Here is an 18,878-nt window from a genome sequence, read left to right on the forward strand (position 1 = left end):
ATTTTGATATGAGAAAAAATATAATATTTTTGGCTCTATTTTGCACAAAGATTGTTCAGTTATTAAATTATTATTTATTCATGTATTAGATTACATAAATATTTAAGTAATATTTAGTAACCAAGAATTTTATGTACACATGGGGATAGTGGAAGATGGCAGAAATAGAAACTCTAAGAAATTGCCTTCACATCACTAACATGACTTTTTTCCTTGGAACAGGTGCAGCAGCATTACCGCTATCAAAAAGAAAAATCGGATCAGATGAATTCACTGACGTCTCAGCTGCTGCTGCTAGAGGCGCGGCTTAAGCGGAAACAGAAGCAAATCGCGAGTCTTTTGAGCCATCGAGAGCTGACCATACAGCGCCAGCAGAAGATCATAGATACGCTATCCACGCGCCTGGTGGACCACGGCCTGGAGAGCATCGAGGCGAGCTATGCCAATGAGCTGGACTCTCTGAACGACTCCGACTCCGCCGTGGTGCTAGAGGACATTGACTCGGACAGCAACATGACTCTGGGCACGCGTCGCAAGAGCAGCGGAGGCGGCGGATTGGGCGGCGTGCTTGCTAGTGACGGCATCACCATCGTGCGCTCCATATCGGATGCCATTGAGACGAATCTGAATAAGTATGGAGCGGCCAGGCGCAACAATTGCTATCTGCGTCGTCCGGACATACTGGAAACGGTGTACTCCGTGGAGGAGGATCCGGAGCCGACCACAGACGTGGCCGAGAAGCGCGACAAGTTTAAGAATCGATCGGACAAGGCGCTCAGCTCTAGCTCCACCGAGGGACAGATCGATGGACCGTCGGATGCCACGGACAGCAAAGCCAAAGATACTTCCACGACAACGGCCATGGCCGTGCCGCGTCGCCAGCTGGGCGCACTGAAATGCTCGCCCAGCCACGATGCCACGCCCTGCACGACACTGAGCATGAAGGTACCACAGCTGCAACCCCAAAGTCCAAGCCCGAGCCCGAGCCCGACCCCAATACCAAGCAGCAGCCCAGCTACGGAGCAGGCGAATGGCAAGTCGCAGGTAACGACCTACAATCGAGTCATGTCGAACCATCGATCCGTGACCAAGCCAAAGGACGTGAAGTACAAGCGCATCAACAAGGCCAAGTCCAAGAGTCTCGAGGAGCTGCGCGGCCGGCTCAAGAACCTGGTGGAGCAGCGACCGGGCCTCGATGCCGGCTACACAGCCGGCATGATGCCCCAAACAGCGCAGTCATATGCGTGACACACGGAGCAACTCGTCGAAAGGCCGGTGCCAGCAGCGGAGGTAGAGGCGCCAGTGGCCCTAACTGCCCAGGCCAGCTTGTCTGCGGGCCATACGCCGGATCAGACGACGCCGCAGCGGCACAGCTGTCCCAAGCGCTCGTTGACGCTGCCTCGCATACTGGTGCCGCAATCGGTGCTAGGGGCGTCGCACTCCGGCAGCGGGGGAGGCACTGGGCGTGGCGGTTTCTAGCAATTAAAGAAATTTTTCTTACGCAATTGTGATAAAAAGTAAAATTGTGTCTTGCATTTTTCTCTCTCTCTCTCCTGTCTTTCTATCTAGCTAACTTATTGGTACACTCAGAGACAATAGCTAGAAATTTTTTAAAATGATTTAATTAATTATAATTGTTAAATTAATTAATTAAAAAAATATTTCTAATTTATAGATAACAATTATTACAATTAAACATTTTTTCTGATCTGATTTAATCACATTATTTTCTCTGAGTGAAGTTTTCTTTTGTAACATTTGTTTCCTGCGCTGTCTTTTTGTGTGACACTGAGATACGGCATTTAATTTAAATTAGTTTTACGTTTACTTTTATGTTCAAATGTCCTTTATAATATAATTTCACATGAATAAATACATAACGAAGCATGCATAAACTCCAATTCTTTTTTTTTTTTTTTTTCTGTACACCTTTAAAAAGAATTTCAAGAAATATTAAAACTTGAGCTGGAGCTCAGTGTATCTCTTAGTCGGATTCTCTGGACTACAATACTTTATTTTATTGTTTTCTTTTTTTTTATGAGTATATCAGACTATTACTTTCACAAGAAGCGTATGAAAAATTTCCACTCGCATGGAATAGACTACGAATCGAACAGGATCTGTGAGACATTTGCGATTTCGACGACAATACGAGGCAAAGGCCGAAAAGAGTTCAAAGGGAGTATGTAGATGCTCTTTATTTTCGAGCATGCTGAAGAGAAATGTAGGGTATCTGGGTGAAATATTAAATTAGGTTAGCGAAATTTACAAACCCTTGGACTTCACCTGTACAGCAATCTATATGCCATGGCCAACAAATAATATCTTCCCCAAAACTGGGAATTCCTATGGCCAGTTGATTTTCCATGCTAGATATGTGTTTTCGGCTTTTGCAATTTAAATGATAATCTACTTAACTAAGATGTATAAAATTAAATGAGAAATAATGTAACGATATAAATATATAAGTGAAAATATATCAGCTTCTGGCTGCTGCAGATAGAATAAATACCCTTGCAGGCATATAATGATTCAATTTAAAATGATCGCTAAAATTTGTTTAATGTTAAGTATTAGCTGTTCGACAGATAATATTAGATATGAATCTATGCCGAGTGCAATGAAGATCTACTCAACACTTGATGACTTTTCCCTATCGACGAACCACAGTCCCACAGTATATATATGTATGTAAATAAATTATATTTTTTTATTTTTTGTGCATTCTCTGGAAGGGTATGCTCATAGAGACCCGCTTTGAAGTGTTTCGAAAATACCAACTTTTCCTATATCTTTCCTTTGCTTAGCATTGGTTTATAATGCCTACTCAAAGATCCTCCTAGGTGTAAGCTCTACCTGATGGTCTTTTGTCTACCATATCCCACAATCTATTTTCATAATAATTTACCTAAGCTATATAATCCGTGTTTCACACTCGAGATCCCTTTAGCCGTAAGCTCTACTCAATGGACTGTCTTCTAGATAACAGAATTTAGGTGCAAGAAAGCTGTACTAAGTAAAATAATTATATGGATGTATATTTTCTTACTTCGATTTGCAGTAAACTATTTTTACAAATTAAAATCATACGAAATACATTAAATTAGATTATACAAATGTTAAATTTGCTAGAAAACTAAACTAAGAGAGTTAGTTTTTGCGTTTAATTATTCCAAATTATTTTGAAAAAATGTTAAACAAAAACTTTGAAGCCATGCGCTTTATAAAGTTGAAATGTCATGTGTACCTTGCAGCGATTAAGCTTTACTAATAAAAAGTAATATATATACATATATATAATAAAGTTAATAAAAAAAACACACATATGTACATATATATGTGTGTGTATGTTACGCGTTATATGAAAGTAGATTATAGCTATGTATTAAAGATCCTCAAATCTCTACTAAATACAACTGAAAGTACAATGCTCAAACGGCGTCAATACATAAGAATTTCTATATAGCCAGATATAAATGTACAGTACCGAGCAAAAATGAGTGAATGTTACAGAACTTTGACTTTCATCACGCATAAAAATTAAACCATACCAGCAAATCAACAAATTTTTTTGTGTGTTTGTTAATTTGTGTATTCTTAACAAATACAAAAAAGTTGCAAGGCTAAATTAGCAAAATTCAAAAAATTAGAAATAAAAAACCGAAAAAATCCACATAAACTCAATTTTGCACGTTTAAAAAAAAACTACTAAAAACTAAAAAAAACTAAACATTTTTAATATTTAGTCCAAAACCCTTATTAGCAATAATTTTGTTGACTATTTTTGGCATGCTCTCAGCCAAACTTTGAATCATTTCTTTCGGAAATTGGCTCCACTCCGCTTCTACGCGCTCCCATAAGCTGTCAATGTTCGTTGGGGCTGCATCATACTGTCCCAGCCGTCTTTTCACTATTGAACACAGATTTTCAATAGGATTGAAGTCGGGATAGGATTTATATATAGACTCTATATGTATGGAGCGAAAATTAGCTTAAAATTCTGCTTTCCTATCCATTCCTAAATAATCTTTACAGTATGTTTTGGATCGCCATCTTGTTGAAAACCCTTTCTCTGTGGGGACACGCACATTTATCAGTGAATTTGGGAAGATGGGTTTGAAGAATATTCATATAATCCTTCCTCTATGTAGAGGATCAACGTTCTACCAAGAGAAGCATCCCCAAACCATAATGCTGCCGCAGCCATGTTTGACGATTTCCTTTACATGATGTCGTTGAATGCGTTCCCCAGGTCTGCACCAGCAATATTGCTTTCCATATGATTGGAAACGGTTAAATTTTAATTCATCTGACATAACAACTCGTTTCCAATCATAAATGCTCCAGTTTTTGTGATCCCTTGCAAATTTCAAACGCGCCTTCATATTCTTTTCGGACAATGCAGGTTTGTTTTTTAACGAATGATACATATCCGAAGCCACGAATTTCTCTTCTAGCAGTCCATTTGCTAACATTTTTATTAATTGCTAGAGAAACACCCTTTGGTGCTAGCAGCTTGTTTTTCTTAATTTTCGACATCATTAGGCGAGCATCAGAGCCCGAGAACAGTTTTTTGCAACCTTTGACTTGAGTTTTCGGAGTCAAATTTCGGCTGATTCAAAGCTTTTCGGCAATAATAAGCGAAGGAAATCCCTTCCCGGTCAGGCACACACCACTATTTTCAATGTCGACTGAAATTTTCCACATTTTAAAATTATATTTCACCAATTATTTTAAATTTGTTGCGAAAAGAAAATGTGCTTCAAATCGCTTTACAAATAAGAATATTAAAAGGACTAAGATAACGGTAAATCTACATGCTCAATCTACGACTAAGAAGAATACCCAAGGAGCTAAGTTATGGGGAAATCTGGATGATTTCGGCTGAGAAGAGAAGTAGAAGAGCCAAAGTATTGGCAATTATGAAACGTGCAAAATTGAGTTTATGTGGATTTTTTTGGTTTTTTATTTTTCATTAATTGAGTTTAGCTGATTTAGCGTTGCAACTTTTTCTATTTGTTAAGAACAAACTAATAAACAAGTATAAAAAACAAAATCTTAATTTGCTTGTATGGTTTAATTTTTATGCGTGATGAAAGTCAAAGTTGTGAAACATTCACTCATTTTTGCTCGGTACTGTATATATGGTATATGAACCCAGTTTCAATAAAAAGTACCTAAACAATTGTTGTACCTAAAGCAAAACCTTCTCAACTCTCAATAGACATTATGCAATCAACTTCGAACCCTTATGTACAATATGCAACACTTGAGATACGTAATGTCAAAGTCAAATCGGCTTAAGCAAATCCAATCAATTTACTTGTCAATTTGATTCGTCAGTTCGATGAGTACAAACGCATTCTTAATGTATTCAATGTACTCGGATGTAAAGCGTTATATTCTGAATATATGTATAAGCAAAGTGTTTACAATTAATGTGAATCGTTGAGTAAATATAAGATTAAGTATGAATATATACCATATACATATATGATCTAAATAAGTTAAGTATTTGAATGTTCAAACATATTGAATTACATGAACTACGATATTAATTCTGCATTTTCATAGGACTTTAAGATGGGAGTAGAATTCAAAACAATTCCCAAAAATTATTTTTTTCCTATTGTTCTTCGAGTTTTGAAAAAATTTTAAATAATCTCCGCGACATATGAAACTGAGTAAAATAAATGAATATATATATAAATGTTAGTACAAAATATTCTCCATCTCCGTGCTAACTGACGAGTTGTTAGCATATTAATATATATAAATAATGTTAAATATATAGATATATATTTACAACATATTCGAGATGAGCAGAGCATTCGCAGTGCGGCTTATGCATTAACTTATATGGTATATTAAAATAATAAGGTTATTGTATATAATATATGTAACATATATGTATGTGTATGTATGGCAGATAATTCACAAAGTTCTTTTTCTAGTTAGCTTGATTAACTAATTAACTATTTATAATAATAAGACCGCAATTACTTTTGAAAATTTGCTCATTTTACATTTTTAAACTAATTAATGTAAATTTTCTTTTGATTTCTGCCTTTGCTAAAATGCCTAATAAAAGCTAAAATTTCACTAACAAACTTGCAGTTTTCGTATAATACAGAAATCAGTTTGCATTTGATATTTAATTTTTTTTTTTTTTTTTTTTTTTTTTTTGTTTTAACTAGTATCAGTTATTTATTCGCTTGTATCGAGCTCTTCTTTGGCTACAATGCATCGTTCATAATTTTAATCTTTCATTCAGACCCATAACAAACAGATGTAATGGATTCACCATTATAAACTGTGTAACAAAATTCAAATACCCTCAGTGACGGCAGGCCAGCTGCTTGGTTTCAGTTCTGATTTTAAAATTTACTCAGCTTTGCAGCTCAGTTTCAATCTGAAGGCAAACATGAACGGCAGCACTTCAATATCTCGCTGGCTGACAGCGCTAATCTGCCTCGGGCTGCTTATCAGTGGGGTAAGTCGAGTCGCGTTCCAGGCGCTACCTATATACATATTTATTTATATTCGATTTCATTGTCAGAGCGCAGCTGATTTGCGTAAGGACAGCACTGCAGCCGATTCGACCGTGAGGAAGATTGAGAGGCTCTACAATGAGGTGCTGGAGTCGAGCATAAGTAGCTACCGGCAGAAGGTGCAGAGCACGAACAGCTCAATTGATATTGATTTCGAGATGCTAGACAAGGCGAACAATGAGAGTTACTATAGCGCGGCATACCTCATATTCTTCCTCATTCACGACGACTTCAAAGGGCGGCAATCAGACGAGTTGAAATTCTCCATTCGCGCCTTCTTCGCCAAAGCCCGATTAGAGTTGCGAAAGTACTCCGAAGCCACACAAACAACGATTGAGGAGATACTGCAATATGTGTCTCGTTGGCAGACCGAAACCGCGGATAGCATCATCCAGGCCTACATGGAATTCCCCAGCAAGCTGCGAGAGACGGTGCCGGAGCTACAGTTAATGGACTACACGGCCCAGGGAAGAATTATTATAGAGGCCGTTGCCCAAGCAATTGGAGATGCACTAAATGCACTCCTAACTCCTAGAAAATCTTTAAGAAACTTAATTACCATATAATTGAGATAATTTGAACGCAATCGTTACACAGCCAAAGATAACTTTAGATACATTTGCGCATTATTATGAATTCGAATTTGTATACATTTCTACTTGTATATATTTGATATATATGGATTTATATATTTACACCTGATAGACATAAGAAACAGCAATAAATTCAATATTTGAAAAAAATTTGAAACGAATATTAAACTTAATTAATTGTTTTCTTCGTATTGATCTGATTTGCCTCTACATTTCTGTATATACATATTTATATATTTCTATATTTATACTTCTATATACTTATACATTCATGCATACGCAAAGCTATTTATATAATCTTCGTGTAGTCGACTTTCTTTATGTGACTGTACAATTTTCCTATGTGAGCACGGTAATTATATTTAAGTATATCTCTCAGCTGGGAGCTTTTCGATCGCGTGAATCTGCCTCGAGAAAGTGTAATTACTACACAGTTATGTATTCAATTTTAACAGCAGGAGTCGGATACTCTACTGGCTCACCAATTTGTAGGCCTCTGTGTTGATCAGCCTCATGAAGTCCTCGTATTGGTGCAGCACCTGTCTCACAGCACGCAATGCGGGCATCAGCAGCTCCTCCTCGCTGATCTTGCCCACGTAGCTGATCTCAAGGGTCTCCAACTGGGCGCGCAAGTCACTGTGGCTGCGTCTCAGCGAGCGCAAGCGGCGCTGCACTTGCCGCTGCCCACAACGACTGCCCCGTGGACGGCACTGATTCACGAATGCGGCCAGGTCTTGACCCAGTTGCTCCAAGGCCTGGAGCCACGAGTTGAGGTCCTCGTTGAACTGCTGTTCCTTGAGCTGTTGCTCGTCCTGTTGCTGCTGTCTGAGCAGCTTACGCAACTCCTGGAAGCTCGCCCTGCCAGGCAGCGCCACAGACAGCTATTAAATAAACCCAACAAGTTATCCACCAAGCAAAGAGGCGTGGCTCACACACAACCTACGCCCATTAGCATCAGCAGCAGCATCAGAAGTAGTGGAGCTCTGATGAATAATCGCGCACTCATCATTTTATTAGCGGAACGTTGTTATCACGTCAAGCGAATCGCATTAACTGATTATAGAGTAGCGAATATTTCACCGATCCCACGATCCCCACATTGTGTGCGTGCCTATAAGAGGCTAAGTTAGCTCCATTAGAACAATACAGTCTTCCGAATAACGCACAACCAGTGGCATCAGCATGTGGCGTATCGTACTCCTCTTCGCAGTCCTGCACTCAGCGGTAAGCCAAGCTAATCGAACAGGAGACAGTCTGAAAAGGTTAATTGCGTATGTCCATTTCTACATATAACCTATAGCTGTAATCAACTCTGCTCGACCGAAGATTCAGTTGTCTAATGCACTAAATCACCTTTCGACGACTGCTATTCCTCTATCTATCCAGCTTAACTAAAAGTTTTTCTATTTCCGAATTCCTATGAACTAAGCGATTAAAATAACAATCCAATAACGAATTAAAAGTTAACCGTGGAAAAAATGATTTAATAAGTTGAATTACTTTCTGCATGTCTAAAAAAATAAAATATTTGATTGAGTAATATAAAAATGATATATCATTTTTGTATTTTGTAATTTTCTTTTTATAAGTGCTTCTCCTCTATTACTATCACTTCTCTTCAAGAATCCCATTAAAGTCAAATCTTGAATAATTTTCACGCAGTACACGAATCCAATTACATCCTGCGAAAAACTGGAATCAAGTCTAGTGCGAGAGGCTACGACATTCGGCCAGCGGGCATTGAGCGAGTCCGTGGAGCTGCTTCAGCGTATTATCGATGCTGCCGAGCGACTGGACCCCAACGAGATGGATCGGATTATATTTGATGAAATTGCCACATTCATTGAACGGGCCAGTCACAAAGTTGACTTTGAGGAGCTAAATGACTTACTGGTATGGCTAATGGATCTATTAGATCTATATTATGAAGAGGAGGAGTATGATCGTTTGGAGCTAGACGGATCCGAGAGCCTTGTGGACAAGCTAATGCGTCAATTTGGCTTCGACACATTCGAGCAGAGCTTGGAAAGGCAACTCTACACCTTCATGGAACGAACTGAAGATCACATTGAGGCTTATCTAAGAAGGCAGAACATGAAGGACTCGGAGCTGCCGAAATGGTTTACGGCCTTTAAAGACGAAAGCGATATTGAAATTAAGTATTTGATGTTAGAAGACATTATTGAAAACTTAGAATGCTAATGTTCTTCATAGAATGTTGAATTAAAATATTTTAGTTTAAGTTTTAATATAAGAGGTATGACATTTACGATTATGTTATATTTTTAAATACCTAATGTACTTAATTAATTTTTAATAATATATGTATGTAAAATATTTCCAAGAACATATAATCTTCAGTATAAATAAAGTTCTTCTTTTGAAGATAACTTTGTCTGTATATTAAATATTATCCTTTAGTTTCCTCTAATATTGTTCTCTAATATTTAGTATTGGAAATTTGGTTATAATGGATGTATACCAGAAGAACCAGAAATTTCAGACTTACTGCGTACATCTGTATAATTATTATAGAGATTTTATATTTGATAAGCTTTGGAAGCTAAGAAACTGAATGACAATACTCGAATGCTATGAAACGACATTACATCAGATGATTGCTATGAAACTGCAGCTAGTTGAATGAAAAAAACTGAATGTTATCGGAATTGAACAATAAAAAGTTTACCAAAAGCTAAATTCAATGAGACTTTATAAAACTATTTCTTATTCATTATGCAATTAAATGGCAACAGCTCAGTGTTATGGCTAGTTGAATGAGAAGAGCTGAATAATGTATTTTAAGCAAAGAAATCGTGTGCCAAAACCTAAATTGACAATGAAAAAGCTGAATGTTATGAAAAGCTGCGTGCTATAGAACTGAATGATAAGTGCTAAATGGTTCGAATCTCTACCTAAGTAGTAACTTGGCAAACTTGGAAAGTTGGATCGAATTCTAAGTATAAACTATATGCATTTACTATTATTGCCAAATGCAGGCATTTTTTCGTACCTAATCTTAATAGATTTTGGATTTGCGCAGTCAGTAAATGCGGAAATATATTTAGAAAATATATGTATATGTAGGTTATCAGTTTATTATTGAGTATTTTTGGTTAGATGATTAGAAATCTATGTTAAAACTTCCGAGTTATCATGCCATTTCCTAGGCGACTGTCGAATACGCTTTGCTGAATGCGTGGCGGACCGTTGCCATCTGAGTTGTAGCTATAAGATTCCGAGCGATAGAAATTATTGGGGAAGCCACCAGCAAAACCAGATTCTTCGAAATTATTAATGGGAGTAAAAAATCCATTACTCGTAGATATGCGTGGACCCTATCAGAATATTACGTAGTCTGATCAATTGATTAATAACAGTTTAGTAAACTAACATACCGTCTGCATGCTCAAAGGCATAGGGCTAGAGAAACCAGTTTCCCCAAACACTGATTGACCTAAACGCGAAGAACCACTCATTCTGCGACCATTGACAAAGGGTTCAGTAATCGTGTCCAATGCGGGATCAAAATTGGGCTGTATAAACGTATAGAAACTAGTGTGAATTAGTATATTGATTTTGTGCAATGTCCGTCTTGCTGTCCGTCCGTCTGTCCGTATGAACACAGCTTATTTCGGCGTTATTGAAGCTAAAGACTTAAAATTTGGAACACATACTAGTGTATATCTCCTCACTAGGGGCGTGGCAAATCGGAAAATGAATTTTCCGATATGTCACAAATCATATTAGTTGAAGAGCTAGAACGTCGACCACCCAAGATCACGAGCTATGGCGGATATATCTACGCCCTTTGGGGGCGTGGCAAATCGGATAAAAGTTTATCTCCAAGAGTTTTACAACTAGAACATTGAAATTTTGCACGTAAGCTAATGTTATGATTATTTTATATTATATGTCTACGCCTATTAGGGGCGTGGCAAATCGGGCCGGAAGATCTATGTCTATACACCTAAAATTTTGTATACATACTCGGGCTGACCACCCAAGACCAAGAAGCTTCGACGAATATATGTCCGTCTACAGGGGGCGCGGCAAACCGCAAAAGTTTATATATCCTAAAGTATTTGGATAGTTAGGTTACTAGTAACTTCCTCTATCGATAAGCCCAAAATAATTTTTACGCCTCTTTAGGGGCATGGCATATCGAAAAACACCCTGTAAGTTTCGCCTTTTTTGAGCGTAAGCCTTCAAATCCTGCAGTTAGGGTAGCGTTAGCTCGTTCTAAAAACTGACAAAAAATTAAGGGTCTACGCTCAGTAGGGGCATGGCAAATCAGGAAAAACTGCATTTTCTTCAGTATTAGAGCTAAACTTAGCTACTAAATTGCTGATGGGGTGTGAATGAGTATTACGCAGCCCGACTGCAACGTTCTTACTGGCTTAGAATTATATCAGAGCTGAAACTTGATTCTATGCTGCTCCTAACTTTTCTGTCGATTTCATACCGAATTAAATCTGGCCGGAGAAGAGGGCAGGGGTGAGGGACGATCAAAGCGACTTTGTTTGGAGAATGTCGATGCGGATGGCCATGAGCTATCCTCACTATTTGCTTCCGAGGATCCGAACCTGGGATGGGCTTCGGCCGTTGAGTGCTGCAAGGATGAAACAATATCAATGTTCGGCGCAGCAGCTAATAATTGCTCTTAATAGTTAAATAAGCTTCTCTTAAGTTAATCTCTTTCCTTTGTCATTCTCATTCGCTGTTAGTGCACTCTTGCACATAACAAAGCATAACACACATACATATGTAAATCTCATCCGCTCTGTTAATTGCATACTCCTCTTTATTTATATTCTTTTAAACTCTGTACGAAAATAGTCTTCATTCGCGCAACACCTACAAACTTGTCACCCTCGCATCGAAATAACTTTGCCTAAACAGTGTCCACAGACTCGGCATTAAATTAATAAATAATAAGCTAAATTATATCGTTTTGGTTTTATTTTTTTGCCTTCGTAAATGATTGGAGCCAGAGTTGTCGAAAAAGCTCGACAGCTTCAAACATTTTGGTGACCCCGACGTGATCTCTAATACACTCTGTGGTGCTCGCTTAGCGCGTTAAACGTTATTACACCATCTTGGCGTCGCTCATCAGTGAAATTTACAAAACATTTGTGCAAGATAGTGCATTCAAATTATCAATTTCATTGTGACACAACCTTGTAAAACATTTAACATTTCGTTCGAACTGCTTATATGTATGTGTACGCAATTGTCTTGAGTTTCTTGCATCCTCTTTTAATTGCCGTTTCGTTCGTCGCGGTTGGCGCTTTCTCAGCTGCATCTGCATAGAAAGCGCGCAAACCTAAAAAGCTGTGTCAATCGTAGAAGACACACACACACACACACATACATAAATCAAAGCTCAGATAATCTGCATGCAGTGGCTTTGCATTCTGATTATCTTTATCATTTTTTCTTTCGTCCGTGGATCATCGCGTTTAGCGCCTTTTATGTAGCGTCTGCACAGCTATTCCGAAAATAGTTGTCTCGATCACACACGTACATACATATGTATATACGTACAGTGGGCTTGCATATAAAATGTGCAGATAAATTATATGTGCATAAGTGGAACTATTAGCTTGTACATTAACTTTGCAATTGCAAGTGTTCTTTCAAAAGTGAACATAAAACAAATAAATTTGTGGCTAAAATGAATAATTTAGAATCGAGTGCTGATCAAGTTCCTGCATCTCAGGTCACTTATCTAAAGCGTAAAACGAAAGCGCTGTTCGATAGACTCGAAAGACTATATGCCGAATCAGACGCGGACAAATTAAGCCATATGGATTCGTGTGATTTACGTGTACTTTTGGACTCAATCACCAAATTAGAGTCAAATTTCGATGCGGTTCACACGAACTTAGAAGAATCAGATTTTGAGTCCATATCCAGTGATTTACCTGCGAAATTTGAATCAATTCTACTGAAGTTTAAGGCCCTGCTTCAACGTGAACTGGGAAGTCGGCCAAATCAACAGTTTTCTTCGACACTTAATACAAGCTTTACAAATGCTAATCCAGTGCTCATTATGTCAAATCGGTCGCGTTTGCCGCAGTTGGAATTGCCAAAATTTAGTGGAATCTATACTGAGTGGGAAAACTTTTTCTCTATGTTCAAAACGATCATAGATGCTGACTCTGAGCTCAGCCCTATTGAGAAGCTCCAACATCTTCGGTCCTGCTTAAGTGGTGCTGCGCTGGATACCATCGGCTCATTGGAAATAAATAGGGCTAACTATAGCGTCGCTCTGGATATTCTTCAACGTCGATTTGATAATAAACGTTTTATTTTACAGGCACACATCAGAGCGATATTTGGGCTTGAGAAGGCAGATTCATCTGTGGGTAGACTGAGGCAGTTGGCGGATAAGGTTACATCTCACATTCGTGCTATGGATTCTCTTGCATCGAGGGAAGAAGTCGCTGATTGTATCATCGTGCAAACAGTGTTGCAGAAATTGGACAAATGCACTCAGGCCAAATGGGAGGAACGATCATCAGCAAATGAGTTACCGTCGTGGGCCAAGTTGTCAACGTTCTTGCAAGAGCGGTGTCGAATGCTTGAAAATGTGGATCAAGTTTTGCAGGATGGTCAGGTTGGCAAGTCAGGGAAGATCGTGAGTACATATTTAAGAAAATCATTTGTTGCTTCCAAAGCTCCCAGTCGTTGTGTCTTTTGCGAAGACACGAGCCACATGATATTTCAATGTAAGCGTTTTGAGCAATTGCCACCCATTGCACGACATAAGGAGGCCAAGAGACTCGCTCTGTGCCTAAATTGCCTAAGAAAGGGGCATCAGCTGAAAGATTGCAAATCTAGTACCTGCCGCACTTGTCAATCGAAGCACCATACCTTATTGCATTACAATCAATCTTCAGTAGATACATCCAACACTGTCCAACAAACAAATGCAATACATTCCTCTGCTATGGTTGCAATGTCACCTTCTTTGCCTCAAGCCCATCTGTCGCCTCATTCGTCTGATGTTGTGCTTCTAGCCACTGCTATAATCCTTGTTAAGAATCGAGCTGGAACATTCGTTCCGTGTCGTGTACTCTTAGATTCAGGATCTCAACTTCACTTTGTTACCACGCAATTCGCTAATCAGCTTCAGCTCCGAAAAAGAAAGTCGCTTAGTGCAGTTTCTGGCATTGGAGATGCTAGCTTCTCAACTGAAGGATATTCAGTCGATCTCGTTCTGAAATCGCGGATTTCAGATTACTCAACTACCATCAGCGCAATCATCGCCAAGACGATTACTGATAATCAGCCTGGAATTTCAATGTCTACTAATAGTTGGAACATACCCTCAAACATAAAGTTAGCTGATCCCTTATTTTATAAGTCACAGCGAATTGATCTTCTCATCGGAGCTGGTCTTTTCTTTGAGCTGTTGTGTATTGGGCAAATTATGTTGGCACCTGGGTTGCCAGTTTTGCAGAAAACTCAACTCGGCTGGATCATATCAGGTGGCGGGCAATCGGCCCCCAAACTCTCATCGTTCATCGTAACTCAAAGAGCTTCCGATGATACCAATCTCAGCACTCGGCTTGATGATTTGGTTCGTCAATTTTGGGAAGTGGAGCACGTTTTCGAGCCTATCGCCAAGGTAACAACAGAGGAGCTCCACTGTCAGCAGCATTTCATCGCAACTCATCGTCGATTGTCTTCAGGGGAATACTTAGTCTGCTTGCCAAAAAGCAAGGCTTCGAATCTTTGGGCGACTCTTATGTGCAGGCCAAGCGTCGGCTCTTAAATTTGGAGCGTAAGTTTGCTCGAAATTATGCTATGAAGGAAAAATACTCTGCATTTATGAAAGAATATATTGATCTCGGCCATATGTCACCGGTGCTCAGCGCAGAGATTTCTAAATGCAAATACTTCTTGCCTCATCATTGTGTATACAAGGAAGAAAGTTCGACAACAAAGCTGAGAGTGGTATTCGACGGTTCGGCTGTTACCACATCTGGGCTTTCATTAAATGATATTCTTATGTCAGGACCGACCATACAAGCCACATTGTTTCACACACTCGTTCGTTTCCGCACATTTTCCATTGCACTTACAGGTGATATTAGTAAAATGTATAGGTGTGTGAAGGTTTCAGAGCCTGATGCAATGCTTCAATGTATCTTATGGCGAAACTCATCAGACGACGACATTCTAGTCTTCAAATTGAATACCGTCACTTATGGGACCAAGCCCGCTTTTTTTTGGCTATTCGTGCAATGCACCAATTAGCAATGGATGAGTCGTCATCATACCCCCTAGGAGCTAAAACTGTTTTGCGAGATTTCTATGTTGACGATCTGATCTCAGGAGGCAATTCAGTTGAAGAAGTTCGCGACATAATGGAACAAACTAAAAATCTTCTTGAGCGAGGCAACTTCAAATTGAGAAAATGGTGCTCAAACTCAATCAACATTCTTCGCGGAGTTCCAGAAATCGAGCAGGAGAGTTTTCTCAAACTCGGCGATGGGACCGATGTGACAAAAACTCTTGGACTCATCTGGGAGCCTCGAAAGGATAGCTTCGTATTCACTTTCGAGCCCAAAATTAGTGTTGGAAAACACACAAAACGTTCAGTTCTGTCAACCATTGCGCGATGCTACGATCCGTTAGGTTTGATCGGACCAACATTAACTAGGGCAAAAATCATCTTGCAACGCATGTGGAGAGACAAGCTACAATGGGATGAGAGTCTACCACAATCATTGGAAACGATTTGGAGCGAATTTTGTAAGGACTTTCATCAAGTGAGCAATGCAACCTTTCCTCGTTATGTACTCGAACTTAAAGCAAGAGTTGAATTACATGCCTTCTGCGATGCTAGCCTTCAGGCCTATGGCTCTTGTGTTTATGTTCGGTCATCGAAGAATAATGCTGTTAAAGTGCATCTACTCTGTTCCAAGGCTAGAGTCGCCCCACTAAAGACCCTCACTGTGCCTAAGCTTGAGTTATGCGCTGCAGATATGTTATCTAAAGGAGCAGCACCGTTAGAGCTCTTGCACTCGAAATTATGGATGCATGGACCTTCTTTTTTGCAAGAGGAAAAATGTTATTGGCCTAGGCACTGCTTGCCTGAAGCATGCTTGCCTGAAATGCGTCAAAGAGTCTTGCTGTCGGCAGAGCATGTGGACATCTCTTTGTCATTCAAGTACATAAATTCATTCGGAATAATGAAGCGAATCTTTGGTTATGTTCATAAATTCATCCGGAAAATAAAATCACCTGAGTTATCATCGGATGATCTGCGTCAAGGATCGTTCCTATTATGTCGTCTTGCTCAAAGAGCTCAGTTGCAACCGGAATACTCTGCCCTACAGAATGGAAGGAATATACACTCGTCAAGCGCCATTCTTTCGCTATTTCCGTTTATGGATGATTTTGGTCTACTAAGAGTTGGTGGTCGTTTGGGGCATTCTACTCTCGGCTTCGATGCGCGTCACCCAATTATTTTACCCAAAAACCATCCCTTAACCTTCGCTATAATATCCCATTTTCATCAAATGCATCACCACGCCGGACCGCAGGCTTTGCTTGCAGCTATTCGATTGCAGTTTTGGCCCATAGGCGGCATGAAAACTGTTGCCCGAGAATTGCGAAAATGCATAATTTGCTGCAGATCCCGGCCTCGCCTAGTTGAGCATATAATGGCAGACTTGCCTAAGGAGCGTGCACAGTGCTCACCGGCATTCACAATCACTGGAGTTGACTATTGTGGACCTTTTTATTACAAGCCCGATGGACGAAATAGAGCATCAGTAAAATGCTACGTCTGCGTGTTCGTTTGTTTCACAACCAAGGCTGTATGGCTGGAGCTTGCAAAGGATCTGTCAACAGCTGCCTTTTTGGGCGCCCTCAAGCGTTTCGTCAGTACGCGCGGCATTCCAACATGCATCTGGTCAGACAACGCAACCAACTTTGTGGGTGCACGGAACGAGTTGGCGGATCTGAGGCGTTTATTTTTGAGCCAGGAACATCGTACTGAAGTTCACAACTACTGCATCAACAACAGCTTCGATTGGAAATTCATACCTCCTCGTTCGCCACATTTTGGCGGTCTTTGGGAGGCAGCAGTGAAGACAGCTAAAAGGCACCTATATCGGTCTATGGGATCGGCACTTCTTGGTTTCGATGAACTGCGCACATTGGTGTGCCAAATTCAGGCTATAATCAATTCTCGTCCTCTTGTTCCAATTTCAGAAAACCCTGATGATCTTGGAGTTCTCACTCCAGGGCATTTCCTGATTGGTCGACCACTTATCGACTTCCCCGAACCAGATCTATCTCGGATTAACTGCAATCGCCTCGATCGCTGGCAGCGTATGACATACATACAGCAGTTGTTTTGGAAGCGATGGAGTGAGGAATACCTCACAATTCTGCAACAGCGAGTAAAATGGCGGACCCCACGGCCTTCTATCAAGGTCAACGATGTCGTCTGTGTAAAAGACGAAAACCTGCCACCTTTGAAGTGGCCATTAGCCCGGGTCGTTGAAATCATCGCTGGAGCCGATGGAGCCGTGAGAGTCGCTGTTCTGCGTACACCCACTGGAACTACACGTCGAGCTGTCAATAAGCTGTGCGTCCTTCCGGTTGATGATCCTGTTAAAAGTCATGGTCTTTTAACGGTGGGGAGGATGTTCGGCGCAGCAGCTAATAATTGCTCTTAATAGTTAAATAAGCTTCTCTTAAGTTAATCTCTTTCCTTTGTCATTCTCATTCGCTGTTAGTGCACTCTTGCACATAACAAAGCATAACACACATACATATGTAAATCTCATCCGCTCTGTTAATTGCATACTCCTCTTTATTTATATTCTTTTAAACTCTGTACGAAAATAGTCTTCATTCGCGCAACACCTACAAACTTGTCACCCTCGCATCGAAATAACTTTGCCTAAACAGTGTCCACAGACTCGGCATTAAATTAATAAATAATAAGCTAAATTATATCGTTTTGGTTTTATTTTTTTGCCTTCGTAAATGATTGGAGCCAGAGTTGTCGAAAAAGCTCGACAGCTTCAAACAATCAATTTATATACACTACTAGTATATTTAGTGAGCTTAATTTGTACAGCCGTGTTCCTTTAATACTGACTTCTTGGAATGTGGAACGATCGTTAGTGTCGTTGTTTACGGGGGGTAGACTCTCTTTAACATTGGTTGAGGAAGGCTGAAGAGGCTTAAACTTGTCCGATGGTATATCACGTGTGTCCCTTTTAGTGCGCACCTAAGTATACATATTAGAGAAAAAAACCGAAAGAGGGAGGGGAGGCACCCACTGAGCTAGGAATACACTTACTTACCCAATCAACTGAAGCACTTTGACAGAGCTGCAGAATTTCCATACATTAAATCAGTTTATTAGACATGACAATACATAGGTATAAATATCTGTATATATTCGAAGTCTTACCACTAATCCGATGAATAGGCAACCGACAATATTACAGAGGTGACTGAACATTTTCGATCCTTCTCACTCTCTAGCCGACTGACAACTGACCCATTCGATTGCGCTGCTGATTCTATAGAACTGAGTAACACGTTTGACTGCATTAGTACGAGGTGAGCGACGCTGAGAGTATCGCTGATTTGCGATCAGGGTTATCTGCGTTACAGGCGTGAAAAGCCACGATTTGCAATGAATAGGCATTAAATACTATATAGCATGCACGCACACACTTCATATTTCTCTTTT

The 18,878-nt window shown here is 39.8% G+C and overlaps 6 protein-coding genes across 6 annotated transcripts in view; 4 read left to right on the top strand and 2 right to left on the bottom strand.

Annotated features, from left to right (window-relative positions):
* Positions 1-1,895, top strand: part of LOC6578010 — a 76,331-nt gene extending 74,436 nt beyond the window's left edge. Inside the window, exon 5 of the mRNA XM_002003905.4 lies at positions 223-1,895. Within this exon, the coding sequence (XP_002003941.1) occupies positions 223-1,248 (1,026 nt within the window). The 3' untranslated portion in view covers positions 1,249-1,895. The remainder of the gene's footprint in view (positions 1-222) is intronic.
* A 4,488-nt stretch (positions 1,896-6,383) lies between these two features.
* LOC6578011 lies at positions 6,384-7,335 on the top strand. The gene is made up of 2 exons (XM_002003906.4): positions 6,384-6,493; positions 6,560-7,335. The coding sequence occupies exons 1-2, from the start codon at positions 6,425-6,427 to the stop codon at positions 7,115-7,117; spliced, it is 627 nt and encodes a 208-aa protein (XP_002003942.1). The 5' UTR covers positions 6,384-6,424; the 3' UTR covers positions 7,118-7,335.
* On the bottom strand, positions 7,141-8,181 carry LOC6578012. Its single transcript, XM_015165944.3, has 3 exons — positions 8,088-8,181; positions 7,627-8,025; positions 7,141-7,548 (listed from the first exon to the last, which is right to left on the bottom strand). Exons 1-3 carry the CDS (start codon positions 8,151-8,153, stop codon positions 7,507-7,509), a joined length of 507 nt encoding a protein of 168 aa, XP_015021430.1. The 5' UTR covers positions 8,154-8,181; the 3' UTR covers positions 7,141-7,506.
* Positions 8,182-8,289: 108 nt separating this feature from the next.
* Positions 8,290-9,536, top strand: LOC6578013. The gene is made up of 2 exons (XM_002003908.4): positions 8,290-8,368; positions 8,807-9,536. Exons 1-2 carry the CDS (start codon positions 8,327-8,329, stop codon positions 9,344-9,346), a joined length of 582 nt encoding a protein of 193 aa, XP_002003944.1. The 5' UTR covers positions 8,290-8,326; the 3' UTR covers positions 9,347-9,536.
* A 686-nt stretch (positions 9,537-10,222) lies between these two features.
* Positions 10,223-18,705, bottom strand: LOC26527147. The gene is made up of 6 exons (XM_015165945.3): positions 18,594-18,705; positions 18,484-18,510; positions 18,276-18,407; positions 11,610-11,756; positions 10,543-10,680; positions 10,223-10,482 (listed from the first exon to the last, which is right to left on the bottom strand). Exons 1-6 carry the CDS (start codon positions 18,642-18,644, stop codon positions 10,282-10,284), a joined length of 696 nt encoding a protein of 231 aa, XP_015021431.2. The 5' UTR covers positions 18,645-18,705; the 3' UTR covers positions 10,223-10,281.
* LOC122757325 lies at positions 11,778-18,127 on the top strand. Its single transcript, XM_044009151.1, has 2 exons — positions 11,778-13,787; positions 17,378-18,127. Exons 1-2 carry the CDS (start codon positions 12,822-12,824, stop codon positions 17,420-17,422), a joined length of 1,011 nt encoding a protein of 336 aa, XP_043865086.1. The 5' UTR covers positions 11,778-12,821; the 3' UTR covers positions 17,423-18,127.
* Positions 18,706-18,878: the final 173 nt, after the last annotated feature.

Source organism: Drosophila mojavensis, unplaced genomic scaffold (assembly GCF_018153725.1).
Source record: "Drosophila mojavensis isolate 15081-1352.22 unplaced genomic scaffold, ASM1815372v1 contig_49, whole genome shotgun sequence".
NCBI classification, from domain to species: Eukaryota; Metazoa; Arthropoda; class Insecta; order Diptera; family Drosophilidae; genus Drosophila; species Drosophila mojavensis.